This window comes from Melopsittacus undulatus, chromosome 5 (genome assembly GCF_012275295.1).
Source record: "Melopsittacus undulatus isolate bMelUnd1 chromosome 5, bMelUnd1.mat.Z, whole genome shotgun sequence".
In the NCBI taxonomy this organism is placed as follows: domain Eukaryota; kingdom Metazoa; phylum Chordata; class Aves; order Psittaciformes; family Psittaculidae; genus Melopsittacus; species Melopsittacus undulatus.
Genome location: NC_047531.1, coordinates 42,089,380 through 42,106,912, shown reverse-complemented (window position 1 = coordinate 42,106,912; position 17,533 = coordinate 42,089,380). Strand labels below are relative to the sequence as shown.

Genomic DNA, 17,533 nt, shown 5'->3' with positions numbered 1-17,533 from the left:
TTTGACTCCTGAGTTTAATGCAGGAAGTTTTCAACCAGCTTGACAGAAAATGGTGTTTCTTTCCCAACTTCAAAAATTAGACTAGAAGTTTTTGAAACAGAAGGACATGATCACTCGTTGACTGTGACATGTATTCAAATTCTGGGTGTTGTAATGTGTCGCTTGTGAGTGCATTGGAGTGCTCTAGTTGGTATCTGTCAAAGTTCTTGCATATATGTTCTGCTGGTGTCCCAGGCACTCAGCTGTCATCGCACTGTGAAGCGTTCTTCTAGACTGGGCCAGGGTGGGTAGTAACTTGGAAGACAGTACCCTGTGGCTCTGCTAGCACTGTCAGTATCAGCATGTTGCATGCTATCTGCATCATACCCTGTGAAATCACAGGGCCTCTCCCAGTAGTAAGAAAGGAAACAACATGTATTAAATTTCATGCTTGTAATTAGCCAATACGTTATAGTCTTCAATTATCTTCAGTTTAGCATATTGACGAAAAAAAAACTTTAAGCCATTTGAAAGACTTTTTGGTATAATAAATTATTACCACAGGAGAATTTATAACATTTTCATTTTCTTAGAGTCCCTTTTAGGGTGGTTTTCTTTTTTTTTTTTGTTTTTTTTTTTTTTTTTTTGCTGTTGTTATTTCACATATTTTGGGTTTTCTTCTTACCTTTTTCCCCAAGCCGGAAGGGACTGAGGTGGAAACTACCTACAACTCTGTGCTGTGTGCCTCTGGTAAGAGCCTTTTGCTTTCTAAGACTTTCTTTGAGAAGATAGAGACTAAAGATGGAGGGAGATGACAAGGTTTTTGAATTCTCCACTCTGAGAAGAAAGGTGTAGGGACCTGATAAAATTGAACAAACCAGATGTATGTCCAACTGGTAATGAAAATAGTTCTTCCTATAGAAGAAGAGCTGAGTCTGTAACAGTCCCTGCAATTACAGAGGCAAAAGCATATCTCAGGAGCTGGGGCTGGCCAGGACCCTAAAGGGAGAGAATATCTACGACTGAATAGGGTTATGGTTAATGTCTTTCATTCAATAGGTGTAAATCACAAACCAGACCTGCAGTAAGCCAGGCCTCCCAATCAAAGCAGAAAAGGCCAGAAAAACAGTATAGAAAGGGTATTTGTCAGTCAAGGGCTGGCGATAGTGCCATGTAGAAGCCTGTGACTATCTGTGTGAGGGCATTGCAGGCCCAACACAAAATTTTCAGGATGGGAAGTTTTCACAATAAAATTACAGATAAAGGGATTTGTTGAAGGCAGGAAATTCCCATGCAGGGGATGGTGTCTCACCCTCTTAGCTGCTACTCAGACACGCAGATACATCTGTAGTTTTAACCAGATTGATCTGTTCTTTTACAGCAGAAAAGTCAGTATCAGAGCCAGTCTCCCTGGTTCTCCCTGAGACTGTGGTGGATGGCTCAGCCAAAGCATATTTCTCAGTATTGGGTAAGTAAAACATTTTCAGGGTGTCACATGCTGTTTTGAAACACTGCTATGTTTCTTCAGGCTTTGCTCAGCCCACTGGCAGGCCCTGAACCATGCTGATTTTCACTGGAAATGGTCCTGTTCTCCAGGCGACATCATGGGCACTGCCATGCAGAACCTGCATCAGCTCCTCCAGATGCCATTCGGCTGTGGGGAGCAGAACATGGTCCTGTTTGCACCCAACATCTACGTCCTGGACTATCTGAACAAGACAGTGCAGCTGAGTGAGGAGGTCAAATCCAAGGCCATTGGATACTTAGTGAGCGGTGAGCTTTTGCTTGTCTCTTCATTCCTTCCCTTGGAAACTGGATAAAGATACTACTGGCCTCTATCATGTGTGATCTGGGGGAGGCTGTCCTTGTGAGTTCTCTGGAAGGAAACATGGTACTGTGGTAGGTTAGGTGCATATAATACAGAATATATAAGAGAGAATCCTGTGCTCAGGTGGAGGTGCAGGGTGAGGGCAGAGAGCATCCAAACAGGAACATAGATGTCCAGTACTGACAACAACTCAGCAGCTGTTGTCATAAAAAAGGGGATATATAAAATACATAAATTAGTCTGTAGCCATTCATCGTGGTGGCTGCTTATGTAGATCTCAGACTGAATTTTAGGATTAAGATTTAAAAAGTGTCACTCACCTTTGACTAGGCCATAAATTTGACACGCTAGCTAGGACATGTTGGCAAACATACTACCAGTGCACACAGACACAGTAAGTGTCTAGTGATTAACAAGGGACCGGTTTTACTTGGTTATGTTACAGAAAAATCGCACTTCCTCCAATGAAAATGATCCTGTTTTCTGTATCTCTATCCTGTGTCAGGCACACCTTTGTTCAGTTCTGCCCTGGAAACCATTTTCCTATTTCTCTAAAGTCTGGGATACACCTACCTCTCCTCATCAAGTCTAGGCAGAGAGCAGCAATGACCTCAGATACCCAGTTCCCAGGTGTTTTAGGGAAGAGGATAGAAGTAGTCAGAGCCGTGTGTTTGCCTCAACTTGCATGATAACACTGAGCAGCGTACCTCACACTTGTGCCATTAGAAGAGGGATACTGTGTCCTATGTCTCCTGCATTTCCTTTGCATGGCTCTCTGAAAAGTACTCTGGCGATCAAAGTTTTCTTCCACTCTTTTCAGGGTATCAAAGGCAACTGAAGTACAAACACTGGGATGGTTCTTATAGCACCTTTGGGCCCCATTATGGGCAAGTGGGGAATACCTGGTAAGACGTCAGTACCACTGGCTTTTAAGTTCTGCTTTTCATGCCCTCCTTTTCCTAAGTATTCTCTTGTGCCTGATCATAATGGAGGTTGAAATGGAGGTGGAGATGAAATTACAATCATGACATCACAGGGTAATCATGTAGGATAATGGAGGAGGGAAGGATGATAAGGGAGAGAGCTTTTAGGTTTGCAGTACTGCCATGATAGCTACTTACCCCCCGACACCTTTACTCAGCTCAAGTGAGGGTGACCTGAAGGATGCCCTAACTAGTTCTTGCTAGCAGAAGATGCTGATGAATCTCCAGAGTGCCAATGGCCACCTCTCTGAAGCCCTCAGGGCTATGAATGACAGACTCCAGCTGGCACTGGTCTCTATCTCACTGATTCTCTAAGCTTGCTCTCAATTTCCAGCCAGCCCACTGTAATCAAGTCCTTTAGTCTTTACTCCATTCCTCCAAAACAGTGATGCCCACATGGGCCCTATGACCTCTGATGGATACAGGGCTTGCTCAGGATGTTTCAGTTCCCTGTATCACTTTCAGGCTCACAGCCTTTGTCCTCAAGTCCTTTGCCCAGGCCCGGCCTCATATCTTCATAGATGAGAAGCATATCCAGGATGCTTTGGTCTGGCTCAGTCAAAAGCAGAAGGAGAACGGCTGTTTCCGCAGTTCTGGCACACTCCTAAACAATGCCATGAAGGTAACACGTCTGCTTGGTTGGCTCCACATGGGCTTTGTCAGGCTAGAACTTGATTATAAATCACTCTGAGACCAACAGAGCTATTTCAGCACTTGGGGGCTGGGAGGAGGGGGAGCTATATGTGTGAGCTATCACAGAAGCAGAAAGAAGACAACAGCATCTTCTGAAGGACTTATCATGAGAAGAAGGCTGGGAAGAATTTGTCACTGCAGGATGTAGATATGTACCACGGGGAAAAGGCAGTAGAGCTGTGTGGGATCAACATCTACTTTTCTGATTCCCTGGGATCAACATGTACTTTTATGATTCCTTGCAGGGTGGAGTGAATGATGAGATCACACTGACAGCCTACATCACCATTGCATTGCTGGAGATTCCTCTGGCTGTAACTGTATGTGTCTGCTCCCCAACCCAAGCCACAGATGGTACTAACCTGCCCTACTAGTACCCCCCACCCACAGATTATCAGGTCCCTTTACCTTTGAAAGAAGAAATCCCATGTGAATATTCTTTCCGTTCAAGCCTAGACTGGAATAACACTTTTTGTCCCTTTTCCTCCCCTGCCCAATCCTGCCTCCCATATACACAATTCACTTAACCTTTTTCTGAGTTCTTTTGTGGAGAACCATGTTTTTGCTCCTTTAAAAGATTACAGCTTGGATTAGCAGAGTTAAATAATATTTGAATCTCTGAAATCAGCCAAGTAAGTTTGCTCCATGCACAGCTTTTAGGTAATTAATGCTACTGACAAGCACACAGAGTATTTTTGTAAGTAAAATAAGCCATATTAGACCCTTTGTAAAAAATTAGTACTGTCCTGAGCATGTATATCTACTGCCATGTCCTGTCATTAGACCAAAATCCTCCTCAGCACTTGCCTTACAAACACTAGTAAGCATAGGACAACTTAAGGGAGGCACAGACCCAACCAATTTTGCTTTCATTCTTTTCTTTCTCACAAGCAGCTGAATTGCTTCTCCAGCAGTTACCATAAAAGATTTCAACTTTCTGTAGGAACTCTGTGAAGGCAAAGTACAAAGCCACTGAAAAATAAGTCTTTTCTGTCTAAACCATTGATTAAGCTGTGAATGTGCTCTCAGGCTTCAGATCATGCCATGCTCCCCCTGCAGTGTTATTGCTTCAATTTTATAGCAGTTTTGCCATCACAAAAGAGGAATAGTCATGTAACTTGCTGAAATGTCATGGGGTCACAGTGTCTGTTACTGAACACTGTGTAAAGTACACAACTTTTACTTTGCTATAGCAATTGTGCTCTTAAAGCATACTTGAGCTGCTGTCTTCAAAAAGACATGCACTGTTGATGTTTACAAGTCAAAAAACATTCTGGAAAACAGAAAAAGAGATATTCTTTCTTGTGCAGAGAGAGAATTTACCTCCAAACTAGAAGCCATGGCTCCAGCTAAATTATTTTTTCTTCAGAAGGACCTGGAAAGGGGTAACTAAGCAATAAAAAGGAAAGGATAGAACAGAGGGTGAAAGCACACAACAGCCTCAGGGTGATAGCTAAAGGAGGAAAGTAAGTATCCAGTATACCTACAGAGATATGTCAGAGATCTCCCCTTGCCTGAGACACAATCAGGTCAGTAATTCTCCTGAAGGCAGAAAGATTAGAGCCCTGTTTCACAGTATTTAAAAACAAACTGAGGAAAAAACATTACAAGAAGATATATTAAAGAATAGAAGATAACAAGATAATGGCTGCCCACTTGTTCCAGTGGGTATTGGACTTGAAGGAAAAGGGATACACAGTAGTACGATCTTTGTCAGCAGGAGAGTGGGGATGTCAAGGGTCCATAGGTACCGTGGAATTCCTATTCTTCTAAGATGGATCTCAGCATGAGCGCTGGCTGCTACAGCTCAGTATCTCTGTCCTCCCAGCACTCTGTGGTACGTAATGCCCTGTTCTGCCTGGAAATGGCAGCAGGTGAGAAGGAAAACCACGTGTACACCAAGGCACTGATGGCATACGCCTTCGCCCTCGCAGGGAAGGAGGAAAAGAGGAAGGCACTGCTTGCTTCACTCGAAAGGGAAGCCGTGAAAAAGGGTGAGTACTTCCTGGGGGGAAAAACTCTTCCGCTGGCATTACATCATCCCTTCAAGTGTCTGCAAGTGTCTGTCAAGGCCTGGTCACGTTCCTTGGGTTGTTCAGCCTCACAGAGCTTGTCACTGCCAAACCCTGGCTTCTCCACTTCAAAAAGGGAAGGAATGTCATCATTCTTAGGTCCCTGGTTCTTCCAGGTGCCCAAGTCTGTGTGAACTTGGAGTCTAGGACAAAGAGGTAGGCAGCCTGAGGACTCAGCCTCAGCAGCCTCAGCCTAGTTGCAGCAAGCGAAGAGCTGTCTCACCCTCTCCACTTCATCCTACATGGCAGATGCATCCTGAAGTCTCTGTCCTCCCAGCTGGACTGGCAGCAGATGAAGAACTCCCTTGCAGTAACTACGACTAATTGCTTGTTGTCTTATCTCCATGCTCCCTGCCTGCTGTGAAGATGGGTCTGTTCATTGGCAGCGGCCTGGGAAAGAGCCAGAGGTTGCTCTCCCATACTATCGCTCCCGGGCTCCCTCTGCTGAAGTGGAGATGACGGCCTACGTGCTCCTTGCTCACCTCACCACTCAACCAGCACCTTCCCAGGAGGAGCTGTCGTTCGCAGCCCTCATTGCAAAGTGGATCAGCGCTCAGCAGAACCCCAATGGGGGCTTCTCCTCCACCCAGGTGAGCTGCTTCCTTCCTGCCACCTCACACCTCAGTGTCAGAAGGTGGGAAGTGAAAGAGACCCCGGTGGGAGAACACTAGCGTTTGCCAGGGCAGGCAGCAGCCATAGTCCTCTGTATCTCCCTGCATAGCTATCATGGTTGCTAATTCGTCAAGAGGCTAAGAGGCAGGTAGTGCCTCTGGGAATGACAGATGCCTTGATTAATGACCTGGTTTTCTTGACACATCGGGGCAGAACGTTAGGGACACAAAGGACGTGTGCCTGTCCCTTTGGAGAGAGCTCCCACTGCAATTGGTATGTGCATACGAAGTCGCTGCTTCACCCTGTGGCAAGTGAGTGAAGGCTCTGCAGAGCTCTGTGCCAGGTTGCTCAGGCAATACACAGCTGCTGTGCAGAGGGCAAAGGAAGAGAAGAGAGACATGTAAAAGCTGCTCTTTTCCTGTCTTTTCTGCTGAAGACTGGAGGAAGTGAAGGATGGAGGGGAGGGTGCTCCCCCCGGCAGCAAAGGGCAGGCTGTGGGAGGACAGGCTGTGGATCAGCCAATGGCATCTGACTGGGTGCTGGGACCCTTCTCTTTCAGGACACGGTGGTGGCTCTGCAAGCCTTGTCCCTGTACGGAGCTGTCACCTATGCCAAGAGCGGAGCAGCTTCCAAAGTGACCCTGCGATCTGGAGGGGACTTCCAGCAAGATTTCCAAGTGGATCCCAGCAACCGGCTGCTGCTGCAGCGTGTGCCCCTGCCCCAGGTGCCTGGGGAGTACAGCACGGAGGTGTCTGGTGAAGGATGCGTCTATGTGCAGGTGAGGGTGATGGGGGCCTGTGGCAGCCTGGGAGGGCAGCCCCTGGCCACGCAGGAGACAGGCGGAGGGGCAGAAGGGACCGCGGGAGAGAAGAAATGGGAAGGAAGGCTCTGGGAGAGGCAAGAGGAGAAGAGCAGAGGTATATAGGGGAGAGAGAGTAGGAGGGAAGGATCTGCGGTGTGGGGGAGCTGTGAGAAGGGGAGAAGTGAGGAGGCTGCATGGGGAGGGGATGGTCTCTGTCATGTCTTGAGTATGCACACATGCTCTCTCCTAGACAAGCCTGAGGTACAATGTGCAGCCCTCGCAGGAGGATGCACCCTTCATGCTCCATGTGTACACATTCCCAGAGACATGTGCAGACTCCAAGGCTCACAAGGTCTTTGACATCGGCATAAATGTCAGGTGGGTCTGCGTTTTGGTCTGAGCCTTCCCGAGAGGCTGTGGCAGCTGGAGGTCTGGTGAGCTGGTCTGGGAGCCCTGGAGGGGCAAGGCATTTGGGGGAAGCAGGGTGGGAAGCAGCTGGGCTGGGATGAGAGGCAGCAGAGGAAGGACATGTCCCGCAGTGGTGGAACTGCAGGGGCAGCCCAGGGCTGGCCTACTGGCAGCATGTGTTGTTGGCTGGGAGAGCCTGGCACAGCTGGAGAAGCAGGGGCTGGATTGCCAGGACATGGTGGGGTGCCACGTGCAATGGAAAAGGTGGAAATGCCTCCAACTTTGACTTGAGGTGCACTGCACCTTTGTTGCTTGCTTCCTTAGTTACACTGGGGAGCGCAATGGCTCCAACATGGTGATTGTGGATGTGAAGATGCTGTCAGGATTCATCCCTGTGAAGTCCTCTGTGAGGAAGGTAGGAGCCTGCTTGTCAAAGAAACAACATTCATCTTCTTATCTTCAAGACACCTTCCAAGTATCTGTAGCAATCTAGAGGGCTTCAGGGTTCGAATCAGCTTGATCTCAGCATTGTCCTCTGCACACTTGCATTGTACCTCTGAAGAATGTAGGGTTCACATGTTAGCTTTCTTCACACATATGTGACCAGGCATCTATTTCTATATTTGAAGGAGCATCTTATTCTTCTGGTGTTTTCTCCCCTGTTAGAGAGCACTCTGATGCTTACAAGCTTCTGCTGTAGAAGAAGGATGATTGAGGGATGCCAGCAGTAGCACTTCCTTCCCACCCCTGAAGTATTTACAATAGCAGCTTATAGTAGCTCAAAATATATGCCTAGTTTGGATCTGAGACCAAGAGCTGGAGGATCTTCAGGTCTGATTTCAGGGACTCAGAAGCTTTCAGATATGTGCAACAACTGTGAAAGTGCTGGTGCCTCATTCCAGTTTTGTGTTGAGGAGGTGCAAGAGCCTGAGATAGTGGAAACTGTGAGAAGACTTACTATACAGGGCTTCAAGCTGAGTCCTTTGGGAAGTACCGTCTTTGAGCTTCACTTCTCAGCATCCACCTGCTAAGTTTCCAGTGGTGAGGGGAAGCTTGTGTGAGTTGAAGGGTTGACCAACTTCCCTTCAGATTAGCAAACTCTTCTCTATCTCCTCTTTCCAGCTGTCAAACACCTGGTTTCACCAGATACAACGGACAGAAGTCAGCACAAACCATGTTCTGCTGTACATAGAGCAGGTGAGTACTGACCATGGGCTGCATGGGGCACACACAGTGAGCTCACCAGCACAATGGGAGCAACATGCACAGTGTGCTAGGCATCACTGGCCTTGTAAACATGAAACATAAACCTGTCTGCCACTGACCTTGCCACTTTCTCACGGGAGACACATCTGTCCCAGCCTCCGCAGGCTCTCCCTCCACCTACACACAGTCTGGTCCCTGACCTCCCCACCAGCCAGAGCCTCCACATTGTGGGGAAAGGCCCCAGGGTTTCCCCTGGCCCCTCAGCCCACAGCCCCCACACCCACAGGGCCCAGGGGGCAGTGAGAGAGCCTGCAGGCAGTGTGCAGGGATCAGGCAGTCCAGAGACACCCTGAACTTCCACCAATTCCCTTTGCTTCCCTTCCCCAGCTGAGCAGTGAGACCCTCAGCTTCTCCTTCACGGTGGAGCGGGACATCCCTGTACAAGGCCTGAAGCCGGCTCAAGTGAAGGTCTATGACTACTATGAGACAGGTGAGTGCGGGCTGGGGTGCTTGTGGGAGTGGGGACAGGCAGTGGGATGCACAGGGGCTGTGGGGACCCACAGGGGCTCCTGGCCTGGGCTCTTTCCCTCCCCTGCACTGCCCGAGCTCTCTGAGCACAGAGGGGCCCTGAGGGCTGGAGGCCACAACCCTGCCCTCCTGCCTCTTCTCCTCTCCTCCTGCCCGGGCAGGCCCCAGAGAACACTGGGGGGGTCAGGTCTGCCGTGCAGCCATCCTGCCCCGAGGGACAGGGCAGGGGAAGCATCCCCCCAGCCCTCCCAGGCAGTGACAGCAGCCTGCTGTGTGGTCTGGGACAAAGGTCTCTCTGGTACCCATCCCTCTGACAGCCCCATCTTGCCCTGCCCTTCTCTTTTCCAGATGAGTTTGCCACACAGGAGTACAGAGCTCCCTGCGCCACAGGTAAGGTAGCGAGAGCCCAACCCTTTGGATCTCTCTACATCTCTTTCATTTTATCTTTGATCTTCCAGCCAACACTTTCCTCTTTCTGCTTAAATTTGGATGAGATTGGCCAAACTCACAGTCACAGGTTTTGTACAGAAGTCTGAGAACACAGGAGGCACAACGTTGTTGTCTAATTCAAAACATCCCTGCATTCTCAGAGTGATTTCTGTAGTCAGGTTCTGGCTTGAATGAAGATTGTGTTCTTACTGTTTTGTTAGTGCCCTTTGGACTTTTCAAGTTTTTTATATCATTCTTGTTGTCTCAGATTTGAGGTATCCTTTGGTCCTTCCTGAAAGCTCCAGCTAGTGTAGCAGTGTAGGGGACTTGGTTGTCTCAAACCACCTGGCACTCTTCTTCCCAAAAGCACTCTGTCTGGAGCAGTAGAGCAAATCAAGACCAAAAGATAACCAAAAAAGCAGCATGTCATGGTCTGACCTATCATTGTTTCATGCCATGCTCCAGAACCTCCTGCCTAAGCCCAGGATATCTTTTCCCTAAAGTTGTAATTTGGTGCTGCTCTCAACCCCTCATTTCCTATTCTAAGAGTGAAGCTATACCTGTAGCAGGGAGTTCTAATTGCAGAGGAATCCCTCCCAAGCCTTGCTATTGAAGAGGTGCTCGGCTCTTACAGGAACTTGGGCTTGCCTCTCTTGTTTGGTGACAAGAAACTATCCTGGTGCTAAACCTCCACCTGTACACACAGCTACGTTACTCATCTGTGGATCATAGTTCTCCAGCATGGCACACTAGCCTGCTTAGCAACTGTATATGACAAAGCCCACAGCAGTGCTGGCACATTCCAGCATGCCTTTAAGCAATGTCTTTCCACTTAGATCCCAAGAGATGGCAAGTTTGCCTTTGGTAGCTGCTATCTGGAACAACAGCTACCCTGCTGCCCAAGCAGGAGAGGGTTCCTTTCAGGAGGAAGGTATTCCTCATGACCCTAGGCGGCCAGCCCTCAGTTTTGGTTTGGAATCGGAACTGGTAGGGCAGAGAGGCTATGATTTTGGGGGGGAGGGAGGTTTCTGTACAGTGCAAGGCTATGTATTTGGCTTAGGAGTACAGGTAGGTGCTTCTGTGGAAGGCCCTGGCCAAGGATACTTCTCCTGTCTTATATGGAGTCTTCCAATATGAAGACTGACAGGACCGGCCTCCCATCAGCTTCAGCTGTGCGGATTATGGAGGACTGTAACCCTGAGAAGTGATTTTTCGCATGTCCTGACTGGGTACCTAAAAGCAGAGAAAAAGTTATTTGAACTTGGGGAAGGCAAAAGCTTTGTCACTTGCTGGTGGTAAATGGTGAAATTTATCCCCTTTTGTGTCTTGTTGTCTTGGAGAAGAGCCTAAACTCCCAAGCTTTTATTCTATACTGCCTCCTAACCTGGGCTGTGTCTGTAGGTACAGCTATGTTCGGCTGATTCTTAATCTACAGCCTTCCTTCGTCGAAAAAAATGTGCTTAAGGCCTAAGATAGTAGGGAGGGTTTAGATTTTTGGCCCCATGTCTGTTAAAAGGCAGAGATTTTATCTTCCTTGGAAAGGAGGATGGGAAGTTACTACTTAAGAGGTTCATCCACTGGTCTAGATGTCCAAAGGTGATCTGTACTGACTAAAAGGCAGATCTCAGTTGGAAAGCTGAAAGCTTCCTTCTCTGCCCTTAATAGTACTGGTGCAGAAGATTTCTTCCACTTTACAGAGAAATAAGAACATTTTAAGAGCATATTTCATCATTGAGTAAACATCCCCTCTGCGTGTTTGCACTGTGCTCCTGTGACCACCCCAGTTGTGACAAGTCCCACTCTGCTTATCTCTCCCAGTGAGTCAGAAAATGTCTCAGCCTTCTGTCAAGCGTACATAGTTTTGAAGGTGACATGAGTGTTGAGCGCTATGGATGTCCCCCAACCCTGGTCAAACAGCAACTCACTCTCCTGCACATCTTTCTCTGTCTCAGCCTGAGAAAGGGAACTGGCATATCTCTCTCAACTCTTATAACCCTTCCATCTTCTTCCATCCTTGCAGAGGAAGCAGACCAGGGCAATGCATGAAGAATACTCCCAGTTGCTGGAACCTGCCTGCCTCACTACCAACAACAACAGCTATGGAGTGACAGATGAATAGTGCCTGCAAGGAACAGGAAATAAATTTTACAAACAAATTAACTGTATTCACCAATAATTTTTGAACAGTTTATTCCCAATTCTGTTTCTTCCTGCTCAGCCTCCCCTCAAAGCTTTAATTTCCCTAGCCTCTTATTTAAAGAGCATCGTATCCAGCTACAGCTGTGTAAAGGGCAACAAGGCTGACAAGTAAGAAAAAAAAAAAGGATGGAATTAATTAAGCTGGAATCAGCTTTTCTAATCCATCTCACTGTTATGTGTTCTGAACTTGTCACCTGAGATCCTGTTTATTCTTAAGAACAATTTCTCTGGCTTAGAAAGCATAACCTTGATTGAATTGATTGAACTGATCTCTACAGGTGCCTATCCATGTCTCCCACAAGTAGGCAACTGACGTTGCATGAAATTCAGCCTCTTTGATGCCCCCCACAAACACCCCTTCCAGGATTGTTCCTTGTTTGTTGAAGTGGGAGGAGATACACAGTCTGCCCTCAGATTAGGTTGTGCATGAGGCAGCAGGAAGGATGTGTGCATGGATTACAACTTTGGCTGCTAACTTATGAAGGCCTGCTTTTCAGCTGAAGCTTGGGCCTTCTTGTGGAAACTTCCTTATTTTGGGCCTGCTGCTTCTGGGAGATTCCCAAGAAGAAGCTAATAGCATTTGCCAGTAACCTACCTACCCAAGTTCAAATGCACATTTATTTAAATCACAGAGTTGCTTTGGTGAAACCATCTATAGTTTTCTTAGACACCTCCAGGAATGTTTTTCTTGTTTTTGTCCCATTAGTTTCTGGTTTTAAGTGGCAGAAAGATCTATGTGACTGTTTATTCTCACAAAACACTTACTGTTAGGTACCATGGCTAATCATGTATCCAAAGTATGCACAGCTAGTTGTTCCATGCATTTTTTTAGTGTGCCTATCCAGTGTTATTGAGAACAAATAAAGTTCTTCATCTATTTTGCTAGATATTAATATTATGTCACTTTGTCTCCTGTAGTGTTTGGTGTTTCCTCACTCAAAACCTTTTTGAAACCTCATCTTTAGAGAAGTCTATGGAATGAACTGCATTCAGTGAAAGCTGTGTAAATTTTCTAATAAAGTATGATTACTAATTGTGTTTTGGGTTTATTTAGAAATAACAAAACAATGGAATTTCCTAACACGAGGCTTTTTTTTTTCCAAGTTCCCAGAGCAGCATAGCTTTTGGTGGCTGAATTAAACTGGTTTGATTTTAGACCATTGTGATTTGCCTTTAAAGCATGCCATGAATGTTTCATGGGGACAGGAATTCAGTGTTCAGTGTAGTTTCCTACATGGTATGCTGTGGAGGACCTGCAAGTTGGTGACTTTGATTTACAGCTTAGTAAGGCAGAGAGATGTTAAACTGCTTTACAGATACAGGCTAGCCAGGGAGCCCCAGCTGACAAATGAGGTGGCTGCCCAGGGGTGACAGTCAGGTGTTGTCTAATTTAAAACCAGGAGGCAGCAAAACATTGTGTTTTTCCATGGTAGACCGCCATTATTCACATTTTGTGAATGGAACAGACTCTAGTGATTTTACAGACTTTTGTATTAAATTATCATGACAGCAATGACTTTGTTTCACGTAAGGCAGAAAAAAAATCAAACACCATAGCCACGTATGGTACTCGCCAGAAAACAAATTAAAATGAAGAGGCTGTTACCATCCACCTACAGTCTGCTGTGAAAGAGGGTCTGTATTTTTAGCCCAGTGTCTGTATGCACAAATTTGCAGACCTAGCACTTTTTAACCCATCACGGAGAGGAAAAGGATAAAGTCCTCATGGAAGACACAAGGGGTTTGGCTCATAAGGCTGTTCTTGGTTAAAATTCTGACTAAGATTACCTCAAATGCCATCATATGGCATGTACAGGACAACCAGGTGATCAGACCCAGTCAGTAGGGGTTTATGAAAGGCAGGTCCTGCTTGACCAACCTGATCTCCTTCTGTGACAGGGTGACATACTTAGTGGATGAGGAAAAGGCTGTATACGTTGTCTACTTAGACTTTAGTAAAGCTTTTGACAATGTTTCCCACAGCATTCTCCTGAAGAAACTGGCTGCTTATGGCTTGGATGTGCATACACTTCACTGGGTAAAAAACTGAATGGATGGCTGAGCCCAAAGAGTTTTGGTGAATGGAGTTAAATACAGTTGGTGGTCAGTCACAAATGGTGTTCCCCAGGGCCAGATCTGTTTAATAACTTTATCAACGAACTGGATGAGGAGATAGAGGACACCCTCAGGAATTTTGCAGATGACACCAAGTAGGGTGGGAGTGTTGATTTGCTGGAGGGCAGGAAGCTCTGCAAAAGGATCTGGACAGGCTGGATTGATGGGCTGAGGCCTATTGTATGAGGTTTATCAAGACAAAGAGTCCTGCATTTGGGTCACAACAATCCCATGCAACACCACAGGCTTGGGGAAGAACGGCTGGAAATCTGGCAGAAAGGGACCTGGGGGTGTTGGTTGACAGTCACTTGAACATAAGACAGTGTGTGCACAGGCAGCCAAGACAGCCAGTAGCATCCCGGTTTGTATCAGAAATATGAGCAGATGCCATGTGATAGGGCAGTGACCATCCCCCTGTAATGGGCACTGGTGAGGCCACACCTTGAATCCTGTGTTCAGTTCTGTGCCCCTCACTACAAGAGAGACATTGAGGTGCTGGAGCAGGTCCAGAGAAGGGCAATAGAGCTGGTGAAGGGTCTGGAGTACGAGTGTGATAAGGAACGTTAAAGGGAACTGGGGGTGTTTAGTCTGGAGAAAAGGAAGCTCAGACCACATTGCTCTCTACAGCTACCTGAAAGGAGGTTGCAGCAAGGTGAGTCTCCCAAGTAACAATGAGAAATGACCTCCAGTTGCACCAGGGAAGGTTTAGACTGGATCGCAGAAAGAATTTCTTCACCGAAAGGGTTGTCAAGCATTGGAACAGGCTGCCCAGGGAAGCAGTTGAGTCACCATCCCTGGAGGTATTTAAGAGCCTTGTACATGTGGCATTGAGGGACATGGTTTAGTGGTGGCTTTGGCAATGCTAGGTTAGCAGTTGGGCTCTATGATCTTAGATGTCTTTTCCAACCTAACCAATTCTGTGATGCTAGGAATGACACTGCTAAGTTTCCAGTTCCACTCTGACTTCAACTGCTCGGAAACAAGCAGACACTGTCTTCACTAGGAAAGTCCACAGATCTTCACTTCTATCTGGCCTGAGATTGGACAGATTCACACTGCCCTTCCACCTCATAGCAGTGATTTCACAGTGGGGTCAAAGGTGATATCTGATCAGAGGTTTATGTCCAAGGATTATCTTGCAGAAAACTGTCTTTAGAGGCAGGGAGCCAAACTTCCAATGCATAAGGGACCAGGTGGGATTTCCTCTCTTCCTGGAAAACTGGCGAGTATGGATAAAAACCTCCCCACTGCCAAAAGCTGCTTGCCTTCTGGCGTTCCTCAGGAGTGGCCAAACGCCACCTTGCCATGGGTGGTTCTGGATTTTTATCTCAAGCCATTACACAGTCTGAGCTATGGATGGGACAAGAGACAAGACACAGTAACAAAAGATAAGGCCAGATGCATCTGATGAGAATAGAGACTTTATTTATAGTGTTACTATCTTTTTGCGGCTGAAGTGTTCCCCTCAACAAGAAGATCTTCTGGGAGGAGTGATGGGAGCTCATCCAGCAAGATTTGGACAAGATGTGCCTTTCAGGCATTTCCCTGCTCAGTCCCGGCTGGAGGTGGAAAAAAGACAGAGTGAGATAAGCATCCTGGTGAAGCAGTGTACATCTCTGTGTTCTGTGGCTATATGACTTCAAGCCCTGTTAAAATCTGGGAAACTGTTTCATCTAAACTGCCCAGTTGCAGACAAATAACAGAATGGGAATGGCTGGGAACATTCAAGATATCCATGCTACAGAGAGGGGAGGCAGATTTATCCTGAAGATGTATGAGCTATTCTAGCACACATTCTCTCTCAGCACTTAGATTTCCCAAAGGAAGGCAAAAAATAATCCAGGGTAGAGCTTGAAAGATTCCTACCAAACATACAAATAATGTCAAAATTTCACAAGATATTTGAAAGATAATTCCTCAATACCCTTCTATATCTGCAGTGTAGCAAACGTGGCCCTGAAAATGACAGAGATGCAAAAGGCAGAGTGTGGTGTTCTGCCCCAAGGGAGATTTCAGTCTTACTTGTACAATGTGACACACACACAGAGGAAAAGACTAGTGCCTCTGTGCAAATGAAGGCAGTAAAACACTGGCATTCCTATTCCAGTGAAACAAGATGGAAGCTGTATCCCATCTCAGATAGGACATTAGGTGGCAGCATTGTTTTTCATCTCTATACTGAGGCATACCTGGAGACTGCTGAGAGAATACACAGACTGAGGAAATCAAAGATCTGCAAAAACTCTTACTTGAGACAACCTGCAATAGCCCACGCTAGAACATCTCAGTTGTTCCTGTGCAACTTACCTGTGGCGCAGGGAGCTCTGTACTCCTGTGTGGCAAACTCATCTGGAAAAGAGAAGGGCAGGGCAAGATGGGGCTGTCAGAGGGATGGGTACCAGAGAGACCTTTGTCCCAGACCACACAGCAGGCTGCTGTCACTGCCTGGGAGGGCTGGGGGGATGCTTCCCCTGCCCTGTCCCTCGGGGCAGGATGGCTGCACGGCAGACCTGACCCCCCCAGTGTTCTCTGGGGCCTGCCCGGGCAGGAGGAGAGGAGAAGAGGCAGGAGGGCAGGGTTGTGGCCTCCAGCCCTCAGGGCCCCTCTGTGCTCAGAGAGCTCGGGCAGTGCAGGGGAGGGAAAGAGCCCAGGCCAGGAGCCCCTGTGGGTCCCCACAGCCCCTGTGCATCCCACTGCCTGTCCCCACTCCCACAGGCACCCCAGCCCGCACTCACCTGTCTCATAGTAGTCATAGACCTTCACTTGAGCCGGCTTCAGGCCTTGTACAGGGATGTCCCGCTCCACCGTGAAGGAGAAGCTGAGGGTCTCACTGCTCAGCTGGGGAAGGGAAGCAAAGGGAATTGGTGGAAGTTCAGGGTGTCTCTGGACTGCCTGATCCCTGCACACTGCCTGCAGGCTCTCTCACTGCCCCCTGGGCCCTGTGGGTGTGGGGGCTGTGGGCTGAGGGGCCAGGGGAAACCCTGGGGCCTTTCCCCACAATGTGGAGGCTCTGGCTGGTGGGGAGGTCAGGGACCAGACTGTGTGCAGGTGGAGGGAGAGCCTGCGGAGGCTGGATAGAAGTACCAGTAAGCCTGAAGAGTCAGCAAAAGACAATGAGATTCAGTTCTATTGTCAGAACGACAGCAGTTATGAGTCCCAGATCTTTTGCCCTGAATGGCCATATTTCTCAGTGCCTGCATTTCTGACACATCCTCGCCCCAGACAGATTCTCACCTTTTCCACATACACTAGGACATGGTTGGTACTGATCTCTGTACGTTCAATAAGGGGGCGGCCTCCCAGCTGAAGAAAGAAGATCAATACGTTACTGCATTGAAGGTGGTCCCTCTGTGCCCTTTGCCCAGCCCTAAAGATGGTATAAACTATGGATGAAATACTGGGGTTATTCAGGGAACTAAGACAGCAGCATGGAACAGCCTACTTGATCCCCGGGCTTTCCTTTTGCCAGCCTGGCTGAGCAAGTATGGCCTGGCTCCAGCAGGAACTGAGCATTGGTTCAAGCACAGTGATAGAATGATTCAATACAAATCCATTCCTTCAGCTTGATAGTCCTAGAGGATCTTACGATCACTTTTACTTTCCAGACTATGCATCTGCTCAGCACCTCAAACAGTAACACAAAACCCTAAAAAGTTAGAATGTTAAAAAGTTGTCAGAT

General features: G+C 47.5%; 2 protein-coding genes across 2 annotated transcripts in view; one reads left to right on the top strand and one right to left on the bottom strand.

The window, feature by feature from the left end:
- LOC101879663 (alpha-2-macroglobulin) overlaps positions 1 to 12,772 on the top strand; it is a 41,698-nt gene extending 28,926 nt beyond the window's left edge. Inside the window, exons 22-36 of the mRNA XM_034062789.1 lie at positions 678 to 729; positions 1,361 to 1,447; positions 1,576 to 1,752; positions 2,628 to 2,712; positions 3,256 to 3,412; positions 3,729 to 3,803; positions 5,312 to 5,477; positions 5,922 to 6,145; positions 6,727 to 6,945; positions 7,220 to 7,347; positions 7,702 to 7,792; positions 8,500 to 8,574; positions 8,971 to 9,073; positions 9,460 to 9,501; positions 11,561 to 12,772. Of these exons, the coding sequence (XP_033918680.1) occupies positions 678 to 729; positions 1,361 to 1,447; positions 1,576 to 1,752; positions 2,628 to 2,712; positions 3,256 to 3,412; positions 3,729 to 3,803; positions 5,312 to 5,477; positions 5,922 to 6,145; positions 6,727 to 6,945; positions 7,220 to 7,347; positions 7,702 to 7,792; positions 8,500 to 8,574; positions 8,971 to 9,073; positions 9,460 to 9,501; positions 11,561 to 11,586 (1,707 nt within the window). The 3' untranslated portion in view covers positions 11,587 to 12,772. The remainder of the gene's footprint in view (positions 1 to 677; positions 730 to 1,360; positions 1,448 to 1,575; positions 1,753 to 2,627; positions 2,713 to 3,255; positions 3,413 to 3,728; positions 3,804 to 5,311; positions 5,478 to 5,921; positions 6,146 to 6,726; positions 6,946 to 7,219; positions 7,348 to 7,701; positions 7,793 to 8,499; positions 8,575 to 8,970; positions 9,074 to 9,459; positions 9,502 to 11,560) is intronic.
- A 2,487-nt stretch (positions 12,773 to 15,259) lies between these two features.
- Positions 15,260 to 17,533, bottom strand: part of LOC101873419 (alpha-2-macroglobulin) — a 29,457-nt gene continuing 27,183 nt past the window's right edge. The window contains exons 33-36 of the mRNA XM_031049935.1: positions 17,089 to 17,157; positions 16,590 to 16,692; positions 16,162 to 16,203; positions 15,260 to 15,413 (exon numbers count right to left, since the gene is read on the bottom strand). Coding sequence (XP_030905795.1) covers positions 15,388 to 15,413; positions 16,162 to 16,203; positions 16,590 to 16,692; positions 17,089 to 17,157 — 240 coding nt within the window. The 3' untranslated portion in view covers positions 15,260 to 15,387. The remainder of the gene's footprint in view (positions 15,414 to 16,161; positions 16,204 to 16,589; positions 16,693 to 17,088; positions 17,158 to 17,533) is intronic.